The following is a 16,170-nucleotide window of genomic DNA, read 5'->3' as shown; positions in this document are numbered from 1 at the left end:
GTTTTTATTTTATGAGCATTTTTGTCTGTACTCGATGACTTAATTGGAATGTAGCAAGTAACTTTGATTCACTTCCCGGTAACCGATTGAGCTGAAATTTTGTATAAGTGTGTAAATTGGATAGCGATGAAACATTATCATGACATAGAGCTGATTTGATGATGGAATCGGAAGGTGGCCATAGGAACTCAGTAATATATTGACTCAACTTTATCGAGTTTGGGCCCGTATGATTCGTGTTGAAAATTACACTAAAAAGTATTAAATAAAATTAACTGCGTTAAAAACAACCGACTTCAAAAACGGAAAAGTAAAAAATAAAAAAGATTTGATATTATTAATTACTACATATTATTTAGATGTGCTATTTATTAAATAGGTTTGAAGTCGGTGCCAAACACTAAGCACTTAGTATTAAGCCCGTGCACCGACTTCAAACCTATTTAATAAATAGCACATCTAAATAATAATATTATGTAGTAATTAATAATATCAAATCTTTTTTATTTTTTACTTTTCCGTTTTTGAAGTCGGTTGTTTTTAACGCAGTTAATTTTATTTTGCCAATTAATCTCGTGGTCAAAAATTTAAAATTTAAAATTTATTCAAAAAGTTTTGTGTAGCACATTCCAGATTTTTACTTTTTTTTACTGTTCACATAATTTATTTCAAATTATATCCATCTTTCTAGACTAGGCTAGAACAGACTTTCGTTCCAAACCTTATTTTATTACTAGCTTCCGCCCGCGACTCCGTCCGCGCGGAAAAATTAAAATTTATTTTTTTCTACGTATTTTTCCGGGATAAAAAGTATCCTATTTTATGCCCAGGATAATAAAGTATAATTATACCAAGTTTCATCGAAATCGAACCGTTAGTTTTCACGTGATGCCTGAACATACAGACAGACAGACAGACAAAAATTTTTTTAATCACATATTTGGGTTTGGTATCGATCCAGTAACACCCCCTGCTATTTATATTTTCAATGTACAGAATTGACCCTTCTATAGATTTATTATAGACTAGCTTCCGCCCGCGACTCCGTCCGCGCGGAAAAATTAAGAAAAATTACGATTTATTTTTTTTCTACGTATTTTTCCGGGATAAAAAGTATCCTATTTTATGCCCAGGATAATAAGGTATAATTATACAAAGTTTCATCGAAATCGAACCGTTAGTTTTCACGTGATGCCTGAACATACAGACAGACAGACAGACAGACAGACAAAAATTTTTTTAATCACATATTTGGGCTTGGTATCGATCCAGTAACACCCCCTGCTATTTATTTTTTCAATATTTTCAATGTACAGAATTGACCCTTCTACAGATTTATTATACGTATAGATTAAAACATACTTTTTTAAATTGTCATCACTTATTTCTTTATTTTTAACTTACCTCGGCCACGAACACCTCCCGCCATACGCCAAGCAACTCTTTCCATTTGGCTCCGTACTATACCCCCAGTCGACATTCGAACCTATCAGAGAGTTATGCAGTCCTGGTATCAGGGTTATGTCGGGCTGTTCTGGTCCAGCTTCTAGAAGTAAAACCTGTAAAAAATGAAATATATAAATGTAATAGTAATTGCGTGTCTTTTCTAAATCTATACTAATATTATAAAGCTGAAGAGTTTGTTTGTTTGTTTGTTTGAACGCGCTAATCTCGGGAACTACTGGTACGATTTGAAAAATTCTTTCGGTGTTAGGAAGGCTATAATAGTCTATATATCATCACGCTAAGACCAACAGGAGCGGAGCAATGCGGGTGAAACCGCGGGGAACAGCTAGTAAATAATATAAATAAATTTAAGTCAAATTCAAACATAAATTATTTATTCAATTATGTATAATTATTCTAGTAGCACTTTTGAAATGTCATAAAATATTTTTAATATTTATCACCGATTCGGAAAGCTGTATCTATGGAGAAAAATTATATCATATTGGATATGTAAAGAATAAAGATATATATGCTAATAAAATAAAAAAAGTAAAAAGCCAACATCACGCGGTGTTCCCAGGCGGTCACCCATCCAAGTACTGACCGCGCCCGACGTTGCTTAACTTCGGTGATCGGACGAGAACCGGTGTATTCAACGTGGTATGGACGTTGGCGATCGACGACGTGAAATTTAGGATCAGTTGATTACACTTTGAAACTTCGCTACGATCAAAGTTTTAGTTTTGTCGGATTCATCCATCATTTTTTTTTATCGACGATAGGGAAGAGCTTGACCACAATCTCGCCTGATTTTTGTAGTAAGCATGGTAGTAGGTAGTTGATTGTACTTATTCATAAAATACCATCAAACGTGCTTCAAACATATTTTTCTAAAGTCTTTGTTATTCTCGTTCAATTAATTAATTAAAAAATCAATTACCGCGAATTTGTACCTGACACACTTTAAAGTAGTTTAAACCAATTTTCCTGTCCATCTACGTATATTATGATTAACACTAAATATGATCCTTTATACCTACATAATATCTGTGTACTTAATATCTTTTAATTACTTTATGCACGTTATTACAAATTTATTATTTCAATTGCTTGTTGCCATGCTAACTTAATTATCAAAATATTAAAATTAATATGTATACTTATATAAATAATATAATATTGTTCCATGTTCAAGGTAATTTTGTCTATTGATATTCATTTCATTTCATTTTTTTCGTACCACAGATAACATAATAATTAATATATGATAATACTTTACATAACGATCTACATACCTATTCATATTAAAAAAAATTGGGAATGTATTCGATACAAAGACGACGATAAAGTCGATTAACGAACGTGCTAGGTGCCAAATATATTTTTTTACTCCATGGAAAAGGTTACAATGTTATTTCCTATTTAAATTCAATAATATTATGATTTTTAACTAAAAAACAAAAAAAAAAACCTTACTAATCTTATACCTACGTATTATATAGTATTGTATATCATATGTTTATACATATTATATACTTACTTATTAATAATCTATAGTCGTAAATATGATAAAATTAACTGCGTTAAAAACAACCGACTTCAAAAACGGAAAAGTAAAAAATAAAAAAGATTTGATATTATTAATTACTACATATTATTTAGATGTGCTATTTATTAAATAGGTTTGATGTCAGTGCACGGGCTTAATACTAAGTGCTTAGTGTTTGGCACCGACTTCAAACCTATTTAATAAATAGCACATCTAAATAATATGAATTTTATAAAAATTCTATACAGTTACTGCCAACGTCCATACCACGTTGAATACACCGGTTCTCGTCCGATCACCGAAGTTAAGCAACGTTGGGCGCGGTCAGTACTTGGATGGGTGACCGCCTGGGAACACCGCGTGATGTTGGCTTTTTACTGTTTTTTACCAGACTACGTGATAATAAATATCTTTATATTTATTACTAGCTGTTCGCCCTGGTTCAGCCCTGGTTGTATTTTGAGGAGATTCTCAATTCGACCGTATTTTTGTTATTGTGCCGATTTTGATGTTTATTTTTTATATTTTAATTTTAAAGCTAGACTAATCACCCGTGTCGCTCCGTTTAAATTGGGTGTGTTTCTACTTTCTAACAATTTTATTGCAAATTGCAATGCAGTTTGGTAAATTTAAATATAAATTAAAAAAGTGTTTCGGAAATGACATGTTTTTACAGCTATATACACATAAAAAAGTCTATAACACAAAAAAGTCATTAAAATTCAATGAAAATTAAAAATTAACGTTTTTAATTAACCTAGACATTTTTAATGACTACACCACAGACTATAAAATTATACTTATAAATAGAATTCTATTAAAACATGTTGATGGAATTTCACTTATTTCGTTGACATTTTAAATATTTTGAAATAAAAAATTGCGTATGGCACCTATTTAACAACGAAAAAAACGTCTTGCAATAAAAAAATTATGTCTGATGGATCTATCTAAAGGCAAAAGATTAAAAATTACGCGTTAATAAATGACTTTAAATTTAGGATATTTTCCTGTGCAGATAAGATGCGCACTAATAAACGCAACCACTGCGGCCAGCCAGACAGCCCGGACTCTAACCGAAATAGGAAGAGAAATAGTATATCAAAGAACCAAGTATGTACCTATTCTAAAATTCTCTCTTGTCAACGTTGCTACCTTCTATACGATAAGTAGGTCAATAACGAACAAAATTTATTTAAATATGTAATTATGACTATCACGCGTATTCCATAATCTATTTTATTATAATAATTTGAAGTTCCAAAAAACAACTATTAACTGAATGAAATTACAATTTTATTGAACATTAGCCGATAACAGAATGTTTTTAATCGAAACAGCCTTATTATGGACGCGACAGTCAAAAAGCATTCTAATTATTGGAATAATTTACATAAACTAACATAAACTACTTATTTTATTATCCGCTACTGAATTTAATACTTGTATTTCTATCTTGGCACAGATCGGATGAGTATTGTTATTCTTAAAATTCTGCAATATCGGATCATAAACATAGTCAAACGGTAAATTTACTTTTGATTTTTATTGAAGCATTATCTATGTATTATCTTATTTAATCGAGATTCGTGAATCACATGGAATGAATCACGCTTCAATATCTGTAACAATATTTTAAATCTCAAACTAACATGAAATATTTAGAAATTAAAGATTTTAACGGATTATTATCCTAACGATTTCGTCGGGATAATAATATTATTATGAATAAATCGCGTTTAAAATCCGTTAAAATCTTTAATTATTGTAATACTCGCGTAAAACAAAACACCAGAAAATACTAACATGAAATATCCTTTTTTATAAAAATGCAGGTTATGATGATTTTTTGAAATATAAGCTATAATGTTTTGCACTGCTAAATGGAAAGTGTGCACTTTGTAACATTAATTAATGTAAGGAGATCACCTACAATATGACTTTTTTATACTTTATATAAAAGGTTAAACCTAAAGTACGAACAAAAGGCGAGTTATATTAAACCTTAATCACTAATTATGTATTAATTATCGGATAAATTTAAATGCATATTAGTCTGTCTTCATTACCACCACTACAAACGTAGCGATCTGACCTATAATAATATGGTCTATTAGGTTCTATTAGCATTCATTATTTATCAACCACTATATTAAAAACTATTCTATTATAAAAAAGTTCTAATTCCAAAAAAGGTAATTCCAATCATCTTCCAGTTATTAATGTGAACATATTGTCAATTTTCATTTATAATTTCAGCCATGATTTGGCAACCCCTAAATCTCACGGAGGTATGTCCTGTCAATAGTCATCTGACTGCATGTTCCTATTTGGGATATGCTTTCCTAAATGTGCTGGTGCAAATGTATGGAGATTCTATAGATAGACGTATACAGGAAGGTATTGGTGTTCATGATGATACTGAAGATGAAGAGCATTACGATTTTATAGTTGTCGGAGGTGGCTCAGCGGGGTGTGTGGTAGCTACAAGGTTGAGTGAATTCCCGGATTGGAAGGTTAGTGTTTTTCACAGGTGTTTTTATTTATTGAAATGAAACTTCTTTATCAGGGTTGGAAAACAATTTAGTGTAACATTTTTTCGTTACGCGTGACATTTTTCCGTTACGCGCCATCTTTTTCTTATCCCTACCACGCGTGATTCGACGTATTTCTGTAAAGTTGCATAAGTATAGTAAATTATTTTTTGAAAAATAAGGTCATAAAGAAGTTTCACTTCTTACGTGTGTACACTACACGCACACATTTTTTTTTGTTTATGACGTTGTAATCTGAGATAAGTGTTTCTCAAAGTGGCGGGTACCTACTTTTGTTTGTAAAACTTACAGTATTTTTATGAGCAGTTAACACTGAGCATGATTTCAATTCTACTAAATGTTCTAAGAAAAGTTTGAGTTTGATTTTTCACTAAATATTAATTCATTACAAGAGTGATCACCTACTTAACTTTTTTTAAATTTAAATTAGATTCATGTGTCAAGTTTGTTTTGTAGATTTGAGTGGTATTTAGTAGGATAATGAAGAAGTGCAATAGGTATTCTATAATGGTAAAATCACTCTATTCAGCAGCCCTTATCAATACCTAAAATTCTTATCTATGCCCTTTCAATGTTTGTCTACAAAATAATCCAAATTTATTATCAGATGTCTAAAAGCTTTTAGGTAGGTATTGCAATCAGCAATGCGTGAGCGTAATGTGATAAAAGATACACAGATAATATATAATTAGGTATCTAATGGACTATCCCGCCAATACTATTGATATTTACGTCTATAGATTATTAATTTAATAAGTAGGTATATATGTATAAACATATATGATCTACAATACTATATAATACGTAGGTATGAGATTAGTAAGGTTTTTTTTTGTTTTTTAGTTAAAAATCATAATATTATTGAATTTAAATAGGAAATAACATTGTAACCTTTTCCATGAAGTAAAAAAAATTTTTGGCACCTAGCACGTTCGTAAATCGACTTTATCGTCGTCTTTGTATCGAATACATTCCCAATTTTTTTAAATATGAATATGTAGTATACAGTTCTGTAGGTATGTATTATGTAATAAAGTGTTATCACGTATTAATTATTATGTTATCTGCGGACTGCAGGGGTATGAAAAAAATGAACTGAAATGAATATCAATAGACAAAATTACCTTGAACATGGAACAATATATTATTTACTAGCTTACCGCCCGCCGCGGCTTCGCCCGCTTTGTCTCAAACCTAATAAATTATATACTAAAACCTTCCTCTTAAATCACTCTATCTATTAAAAAAACCGCATCAAAATCCGTTGCGTAGTTTTAAAGATTTAAGCATACAAAGGGACAGAGAAAGCGTCTTTGTTTTATACTATGTAGGTAGGTAGTGATAAGTAATATTAGTTTTAATATTTTGATAATTAAGTTAGCATGGCAACAAGCAATTGAAATAATAAATAGGTAATAACGTGCATAAAGTAATTAAAAGATATTAAGTACACAGATATTATGTATAAAGGGTCATATTTAGTGTTAATCATATAGATGGACAGGAAAATTGGTTTAAACTACTTTAAAGTGTGTCAGGTACAAATTGCTTTTAAATTCGCGGTAATTACCTACTACCATGCTTACTACAAAAATCAGGCGAGATTGTGGTCAAGCTCTTCCCTATCGTCGATAAAAAAAATGATGGATGAATCCGACAAAACTAAAACTTTGATAGTAGCGAAGTTTCAAAGTGTAATCAACTCATCCTAAATTTCACGACATCTATCGCCAACGTCCATACCACGTTGAATACACCGGTTCTCGTCCGATCACCGAAGTTAAGCAACGTCGGGCGCGGTCAGTACTTGGATGGGTGACCGCCTGGGAACACCGCGTGATGTTGGCTTTTTACTTTTTTTATTTTATTAGCATATATATTATATATATCTTTATTCTTTACATATCCAATATGATATAATTTTTCTCCATAGATACAGCTTTCCGAATCGGTGATAAATATTAAAAATATTTTATGACATTTCAAAAGTGCTACTAGAAGAATTATACATAATTGAATAAATAAATGTTGGAATTTGACTTAAATTTATTTATATTATTTACTAGCTGTTCCCCGCGGTTTCACCCGCATTGCTCCGCTCCTGTTGGTCTTAGCGTGATGATATATATAGACTATTATAGCCTTCCTAACACCGAAAGAATTTTTCAAATCGTACCAGTAGTTCCCGAGATTAGCGCGTTCAAACAAACAAACAAACTCTTCAGCTTTATAATATTAGCATACATTTAGAAAAGACACGCAATTACTATTAGGTACATTATATATTTCATTTTTTACAGGTTTTACTCCTAGAAGCTGGACCAGAACAGCCCGACATAACCCTGATACCAGGGCTGCATAACTCTCTAATAGGTTCGAATGTCGACTGGGGGTATAGCACGGAGCCGAATGGAAAGAGTTGCTTGGCGTATGGCGGGAGGTGTTCGTGGCCGAGGTAGGTTAAAATTAAAGAAATAAGTGATGACAATTTAAAAAAGTAAGTATGTATTAAATAATAAAATAAGGTTTGGAACGAAAGTCTGTTCTAGCCTAGTCTAGAAAGATGGATATAATATGTAATTTCAAATTTGAATTCAATTGTGAAAAATATCAGTAAAAAAAAGTAAAAAGATGGAATGTGCTACACAAAACTTTCTGAATAACTGGACCACGAGATTAATTGACAAAAAAAATACATAGTTTTAAAATTGAACTATTTTAGTTATCAAGTGATTCTAAATTTCAACATATCAATCGCCAACGTCCATACCACGTTGAATACACCGGTTCTCGTCCGATCACCGAAGTTAAGCAACGTCGGGCGCGGTCAGTACTTGGATGGGTGACCGCCTGGGAACACCGCGTGATGTTGGCTTTTTGCCACATTCTTTTGATTATTTTCTGTTTTATTTTTTTGTAATAATTTCAGAGGTAAAATGATGGGCGGTTCCGGGTCCATTAATTCAATGTCGTATATAAGAGGAAATCGTCTAGATTACGATCGTTGGGCAGCGCTAGGTAACAAAGGTTGGAGTTATGAAGAGGTAAGTTTATTTTCTGCTTAATATTTTATTTTTTGTTGAAGACTGATCGGGTAACTTTATCACTAATCAATTTGAATTTTATGGTTATTTCAATAGGTATCGGTTTTTGATGAAGTTGTAATTTACTGCGCCTGCGCATTTATGCTAGCAATAATGTAATAATGTACATGGCGTAGTATAAAATTCAGAGTATAATGATTTCAAATAATAAATTGTTTGAACAATAACGCTTGTTCTTTAAAACTTTATAACGCTAGTACCTACAAACTGTCCTAGTACTAATCTCTTTAATTTTTGAAATTTAATTATTTGTGACATTTAATTATTTTCTAGTGATAAAAAGAAGTAAATTCTTACAGGTATTACCATTCTTCAAAAAGCACGAAGACAATTTAGAAATAGAAGAACTAGATAGAAAATATCACGATATTTACGGAGAGCAACCAATACAAAGGTTCACGTATATCGACAATATAGCTAGAATGATTACAGAATCTCACATAGAAAGAGGCTTACCATTAACAGACTATAACGGGGCACATCAAGAAGGAACGAACCAAGCGCAAGCTTTCGCCAGAAATGGAGTAAGATGGTCCGCAAACACAGCATTCATTCAACCAGTTAGATACAACAGAGATAACCTCGTGGTTAAAGTTAACTCAGAAGTAAAGAAAGTCTTAATAGAGAACGGTGAAGCTGTCGGTGTTATTTATGAAAGAAACAATAAGAAATACACCGCATACGCTAAAAAAGAAGTCATACTAAGCGCTGGATCTATCAATTCTCCACAATTGTTAATGTGGTCTGGAATTGGGCCAAGAGAACATTTAAAATCGCTCAATATTCCTGTGATAATAGACCTGCCTGTTGGTGAAAATTTACACGACCACGTCACATACAATGGTCTTCTAGTCGCTCTGCCTAATGGAACAGCCACGACTGTAAATGCGGACGAATTATTTTACAACGTTAAAAACTTCTTCGACATGTCCCCACATGAACGACCTTTATCAGGGAACGGTCCAACGAACTCGATTGCTTTTCTTAAAAGTAAACATGGCTTAGCCGCTCCTGATGTTCAATATCAAGCTGATCACACGAGTTCTTGGCGAGAATTCATTAAAGATCCTGCCGCGTACATTGAAGTGGCCATACTTCCGGCATCGTTTTACGATGGCATCGTTTTGCGTGTGATGAATATAGCCCCAAAGAGTCGAGGCAGACTTCTCCTAAATCCCAATGACCCATACGGTCATCCACTGTTGTATCCTAATTACTTTGACGATGAAACAGATTTCCTTCCGTTGTTACGAGGCACTAGATTTGCGTTATCACTAGAAGATACGCATGCGTTTAGAAGTAAAGGGGCATATTTTGTTCGTACTCCGCTGCCGTATTGTGAAGATTTCGAATGGGGGACGGATGACTATCTCCTATGTGTAATGAAATATTATACGTCTGGTACATATCATCCTGTGGGCACTTGTAAAATGGGTCCAGAAGATGATGATACAGCAGTTGTTGATCCAGAATTAAGGGTTTATGGAATAGATAGGCTCAGAGTAATAGATGGATCTATAATGCCTGTAGTGACTTTGGGTAATACGAATGCACCGTGTATGATGATTGGGGAACGTGGTGCCGATTTTATTATCAAGTACTGGGCAAATGTAACACATGTTTAGGGTTGACAATAATTGTTCCTGATAGGCTAAGGAGTATTTATTTTCGTTAAATTTCGCATAATTTTCTAAAATTCTTTCATAATTAATATGTATGTAAGAAAATGTACTTGTACCGAGCTATCCATGTATTTATTTCAATCTTTTTAATTACATATTTTAAGCAATTTAACTTTTAATTTCTTATTTCAATGTTTAGTGTTGTGAACATTGTTCTTGTTCTTATATTGCCTTACTACATATTTAGTATTTACTATACTATTTATCATGTTTATAGGAAAGTCAGTTATAGTCAAGTTATAGGTATATATGTACATAATATATTGTATATATTATGTATATGTAATATATTAAGTTCGAAATAAAACCACACATTGTTCACTAATCTTTTATTGTTAATGCTACAATTTAAACAAATTTACAAAGGTATAAAATATCTTCATCCATCTATCTGATTAACAATAATTACATAATTACAAAACCACCTTTACTTCATCAACATCATTTTCTAAATACAATGTAAATACAGCCAGAATGGCTTCCTGACTCCTCAAACAATGTACAATATGCTACGCTATATTAACAAGTCCATAAGGACAAACGTAACAATAAATGGCTTGTACGCCAAAACGATACTGGGACCATGTCGGTCAATTTTTTTTTTCCAAAAATTTTCTAACAGCAAAGTTTTCACTTCTCTGGTAGTTTGATGACTGGAACCTGGGTGTAGCCCCAATTGGTTTCGCAGTGGTCAATTAAATCTTTCTCAGACTCTGATAGTACAGAAAGATCAATTTCTGGGCAATCACTGTAGGGATCCAAAAAGGGGTAGTGGATCAAAACGCAGGTGAAATCTAATGATGTCTTGCTGCAGCCCAGTAAGTTTTTCAACTTCTCTTCTGAATCGACCTGTAGACAAAAGAAAGTAAAATGTAAATAAACCACTTATTTTTTTACGATTTAGTTAGTAATTTTTCACAACGAATCTTAGAAAAATGTAACACTGAATTTAGATGGCGTTATTTATAACACTTTATTCGTATAAACTACCACCAGATGGCGCTAAAATAATATCCTAATTTCTCCATTATATCAATAGGTGGCACTACAAAATTTTAAAACTAAAATTATAAATTTTGATGCTTACCTTAATAGTATAAATGTCGTTCTCCATGCAAAAAGCCTGTAACAGCACTTCTTGCATATGTGTAGCGCTGTCACCCGGCCTTGCTTCAGCTTGGATGCAGAAAAGGGCTCCATTGCTGTTCTTTGATAGAAACTGTAACGCCGGCATGAGACCAATAGTTAGTCTCTTCTCCACACAAGCACGCCTGAGCGCAGACTTGATGCACTGTCCGATAGGACTGAAAAAGAAAAAAAATTATAAGTAAAATATAAAAAAAACTCATCTCCCCGGCGGGGAATCGAACCCCGGTCTCCCGCGTGACAGGCGGGGATACTTACCACTATACTACCGAGGATTTCGTAACCATTGTGAAATTGTTTGGACAAATGCTTTTATGTGGGGTTTTTATCAAGTAAAATTATTAGAAAATGAACGTTTTAAAATTGTTTTATTATTTCAAACTTTGAATCAAATGAATGCGGTTTAGTAATTTAATAATTTATAATTTGTCTTATCCGATAAAATTACAAAATATATAATTAGTTAACAAAATAAAAAAAATCTACATTAGAAGTTGTGTTTACAAAACATATCTAGACGACTTAATAGTTTTTAATTAACGCACTGTAATTACATTGAAGTTGTGTAATATTTAATTGTTAATATTATGTAATACTGGGACTATTTCTTCCATCTAATAAAAATAAAAATATATGGGTTATAGAAAGTTGATAATTAATATTTACCTTTTGGCTGCAACTCCACTGAAAGACTCCGTCTTTACGGGAACCACTGAATCGTTGTACATTTTGATGCTTTTCAAATTAATACTTCTCAAATTTTCACAAATTTTTGCCAACTCAGACTCGTAACGAGTAATTTTCACTAACACTTTTCACAGAGCACTGAAATCCTCGCTAATCCTTGTTATCTCGCTTGATGGCGCTCGTAAAATATGTCGCAACTATTTCACAAGTTCACAGAATAATCAGACGTGAATTCACTACGGTAGCTTCGAGCGAATGACGAAAAGTATACGTAAGCACCTATATTTATACAAATAGCCACGCATGCGCACGAAAATGAGCATGTGTGCGTAGCGCCGGGTCAGTGTTGTGTGTGATTCCACGAAATTCGCTCGTAAATTTTGATGTAGTGGTGTTCGTAGACAAATTTCAGTGATACAGTGCGCATGTGTGCGGCGGGCATTTCTTCAATGAGATTTCTGCAATACTTTACAAGTTCGAACGTGTTGTGTGGCCTTTCCAATGAGCTATTGATCTGCCCCGCCGCCCTCTAAGGTATGGAAGTACGGCGACAGAGGGGAAAGAGCGTCGACCATTTGTGCTAAGGTTATCAACATGTGTTGGTGTGAGTGCGTTTTATCCAAGCGTGCGCGCGCCAAATGGAATTCCCGCTCGGGTTTATCGTTGATAGGAAAACTGTTGTCGGATCTTGTATTTCCTAATTGGGTTATTTGACGGATACTGAATTTTGTTGCGATATTAGGAATTCTACAACCTTGGCACTTTTTTTTTAATTCAATGCCTTGCAAAGTTTTTACGTATTCATAATCGTATTCAGATTTCCAATAAAAGATGCATTTATTCCACTGAACATTCTATATACCTAGGTACTGAATTCGTGTTATGTAAAAGCCAATGTTTATTTTCTCCGAATGATTTGAATAGTATTTGTTACTAGTAGGTAAGATGTTACTTTTGAATAAAATTCTCAAAAGCTTTTGTGAATTTCAACAATACTTGAAGTTTATGGATCTGTTATTATTTTATTGTGAATGATTACTCTAGACTCTTCACTTTGTTATAGAGCCTAATCTTATTATATTATTGTTATTTTTAATAGTAGGTACCTAGTAATTTAGCACGAGGATAAGTTCATAGTACGTACGCAGTATTGTGATAAAATTTAAGGTAAATGTTAAAACAACGTTTTTAGTTACCTACCTACCTAGTTATTTTTTTATGAATTTTTTTTTTTCAAAATTGAATAGGGATAAATCATAAAAATTAAAATAAGTAGAGCATTTTAATTGAAAGTGTAAAAAAGTACAAATAATATTACCTATATGACCTATTTTTACGTCTTTCTTAGGTATAAATTTCATTTTCTCTTATAAATATTTGTTTGATATAAAAGTACATAGCTAGGTTAGCTTTTCAAAAAGTGGATGGATCTGTGAATATGGGCGATGTATAGGTAGATACTTTGATTGGTAATTGATAAAATTATATTATGACAATTCAAAAGTGCTTCTAAATTCCTATTTAAATAAATAAATGTTTGAGTTTGAGGTTAGAGCTGCGGTCTCGAGTTAGTAGTCTATATTCATTGTGATAATATTTAAACAAAAGATAATATAGCGTATGCTAATTGCTAATAAGATCGCATATTAAGATAAGAAAGTAGAAACTACTGTCTAGTGGTTTTCATGGAATATTCTCTCACATCTATCATCGGACCGTGGCATTAATAGATATACATACCTACTTATAATATGTAATTTGAAATTAGCGATAAAAATTAATATATTATTAAATATTTAAGTTTATAAAAAAGCTACACTAATACAGATATATAACTCAACATAGCCAATATTGCCATTATAAAATAATCTTAGATGATCTAAGAAAATAATATCAAAAGGATAACTTTAAATGTTTGTTAATTAATAGGCAGGTATTTATTACGACTTACCTTCCATGAGTAGGCCAATATTGTATCTAACATTTATCATGTTTTCGATTTGGAAACGTAATTTTTAAGAATTCATTCATAATATATTTTGTATCTTTGTTTATACAGACGAAGTGACTAGCTAAAATTAAGCGTAATAAGGTAGTAAGTAGTAACCCATATTATCACAATCACGTTAGTAAAACGCGTATTTCACTAAAATCTTTATAAACAAGAGATAACGCAAGTTCAACGTTATGAATATCATAACGACTTCACGTGATAAACAAACTGTAGTAAATGTTATTATTATATTACTATACCTACATAATTTCATGGCCAATTATATAACACACACAGAAATATATTATAACATAGTATGTACCTACTATATTATTTGTGATAGTAACAAACTTATATTCGGTTCGATTCCCGTTGGAGACGAAGAAAAAAAAATGTCTCGGTCTGGCAGGGCACAGAAGGCTGATTTCCTACTTGTCCCTAAATAAAATCGATCAGTAAAACAGATGTATAATGTTTATGTATTTTAAAAATTGATTTTATACTAGGCTAGGTATCTATCTGACAGGCGACAGCCCGCGTGGCTTTACATAGAGCACATCGTCTATATATCGATTGACCTTAAATTTCAAACCCTTCTAAAAATCCCTTTAAGATAAATATTTTATTGTACTTACGTAAGCTCAAAAAATTCATTCAAATCGATACATGCTCGTTTTACTGCTTGCTTTTTCCAAACAAAAAAGGTAAATTAACATACCTACTTCTACATATTATGTAAGACAATATTTTTAATAGCCAATTAAAATCGAACTTCGAACATTGCTGTACTTTATCCACGTTATTACCACTGTACCAAGAAGACAGACAAAACAAAACAATTTCATGGAATGGCTATCAATTCAAAGCTCGGAATGTACAAACATGTACAGTACAAAATACTTCGTTTCCCTAAACTGCTTTATCGCAAGTAAACGTGGATTTACCGTTGTTTGACAAAACCACAGATTATTTTAATTGCAATAATAACGATTTATTAATTAATCAATATGTGTATAATTAAATGTGCAATTATGTGCTATTTATAGGATTATTTTAATATTTATGAAAGAAAGATAAAAATGCTTTCAGCAATTAATGGCATTGACAAAATTATTCGAAAAAATGTATCCTTTGTCCCTACTCCCTTGCATGCATTACACATTTTAATGCTGTGTTTTAATGTTTCAGTAATCGACCAGGTACTTATTTAGGTATCTTTTACACATGAATATTATACAATTATGGTTTTTTTATGTCTACAATAAATCTAAACAATCAACACTAAAAATCTTTTCGTGTCGAAAGAGACATTCTTCTCGAGCGACTAGGTCCATAAATGAGCTGTATTTTTATTTTGTGTTGTTTTTCATTTTTTACTCTTTTGTAACCAGAACGAGCGGCTACTTTACCATCAAAATAATAACATTTCCTACATATTTACATTAGCAATCAAAAGATATAGGTAGTATAAAGGTTCATCCTATCGATCGCTAAGGTCGGGCGTTCACTGGGAGACCTTGAAGGCGTTCAAGGTAAGGGTTGATCAACTTTATAGGGGCATGCTTTGTGTGGGGTACGGGCATAATACAAAGAGTAGAGCAGATGTTTTGGTGCGATAAAATAATAAGGAGGTTTCTGTTTGTAGTTTTTTCATACTTACAAACTTGGTTTAAGGTTTTTTAGGTTTTCATAAATATAAAATTAAATTAAAAAATCACCCTAGAATACAAACATTAAACTGACGAACGTATTCTAATTTCTAAGATAATATTTTAATTTTTTATGCAAATCCCAGTGAAGATATGCGTAAAAAAATTAATATTTTCGAGTCGAGAATGCTTATTCGATTAATGAAAGATTTTATAGAGTTCTATACATTCTAAAAATCGATTTAATAGTTTATTAAATTATGAAAAAAAAATCCATACAGTTGGTTTATTTTTGCTTTCGTTGCATCGACTTTCAAGGTACAGTTAAATACTCAATGCAATATGAAAGTTTGTTT

The 16,170-nt window shown here is 32.1% G+C and overlaps 3 protein-coding genes and 5 non-coding genes across 9 annotated transcripts in view; 5 read left to right on the top strand and 3 right to left on the bottom strand.

Annotated features, from left to right (window-relative positions):
- Positions 1–2,004: 2,004 nt before the first annotated feature.
- On the bottom strand, positions 2,005–2,123 carry LOC123703328. The gene has a single exon (XR_006752975.1). It is a non-coding gene; the product is annotated as a 5S ribosomal RNA (ribosomal RNA).
- A 1,128-nt stretch (positions 2,124–3,251) lies between these two features.
- On the top strand, positions 3,252–3,370 carry LOC123703327. The gene has a single exon (XR_006752974.1). It is a non-coding gene; the product is annotated as a 5S ribosomal RNA (ribosomal RNA).
- Positions 3,371–5,078: 1,708 nt separating this feature from the next.
- On the top strand, positions 5,079–10,660 carry LOC123703091 (glucose dehydrogenase [FAD, quinone]-like). Its single transcript, XM_045650972.1, has 5 exons — positions 5,079–5,193; positions 5,258–5,514; positions 7,854–8,008; positions 8,483–8,597; positions 8,957–10,660. The coding sequence occupies exons 2-5, from the start codon at positions 5,260–5,262 to the stop codon at positions 10,280–10,282; spliced, it is 1,851 nt and encodes a 616-aa protein (XP_045506928.1). The 5' UTR covers positions 5,079–5,193; positions 5,258–5,259; the 3' UTR covers positions 10,283–10,660.
- LOC123703340 lies at positions 7,283–7,401 on the top strand. Its single transcript, XR_006752985.1, has one exon. It is a non-coding gene; the product is annotated as a 5S ribosomal RNA (ribosomal RNA).
- Positions 8,310–8,428, top strand: LOC123703339. The gene has a single exon (XR_006752984.1). It is a non-coding gene; the product is annotated as a 5S ribosomal RNA (ribosomal RNA).
- On the bottom strand, positions 10,654–12,446 carry LOC123703093. The gene is made up of 3 exons (XM_045650975.1): positions 12,152–12,446; positions 11,427–11,643; positions 10,654–11,188 (listed from the first exon to the last, which is right to left on the bottom strand). The coding sequence occupies exons 1-3, from the start codon at positions 12,211–12,213 to the stop codon at positions 10,970–10,972; spliced, it is 498 nt and encodes a 165-aa protein (XP_045506931.1). The 5' UTR covers positions 12,214–12,446; the 3' UTR covers positions 10,654–10,969.
- Trnad-guc lies at positions 11,689–11,760 on the bottom strand. Its single transcript has one exon. It is a non-coding gene; the product is annotated as a tRNA-Asp (tRNA).
- A 48-nt stretch (positions 12,447–12,494) lies between the features above and the next one.
- The window catches only part of LOC123703092 (electron transfer flavoprotein beta subunit lysine methyltransferase-like), a 37,014-nt gene continuing 33,338 nt past the window's right edge, over positions 12,495–16,170 (top strand). The window contains exon 1 of one of the 2 annotated variants that reach the window (XM_045650974.1): positions 12,495–12,757. The gene's annotated coding sequence lies outside the window, so the exon portion shown is untranslated. The remainder of the gene's footprint in view (positions 12,758–16,170) is intronic. The other variant, XM_045650973.1, reaches the window with a different exon arrangement.

This window comes from Colias croceus, chromosome 25, assembly GCF_905220415.1.
Source record: "Colias croceus chromosome 25, ilColCroc2.1".
In the NCBI taxonomy this organism is placed as follows: Eukaryota; Metazoa; Arthropoda; class Insecta; order Lepidoptera; family Pieridae; genus Colias; species Colias croceus.
This window is presented reverse-complemented; position numbering and strand designations above follow the sequence as displayed.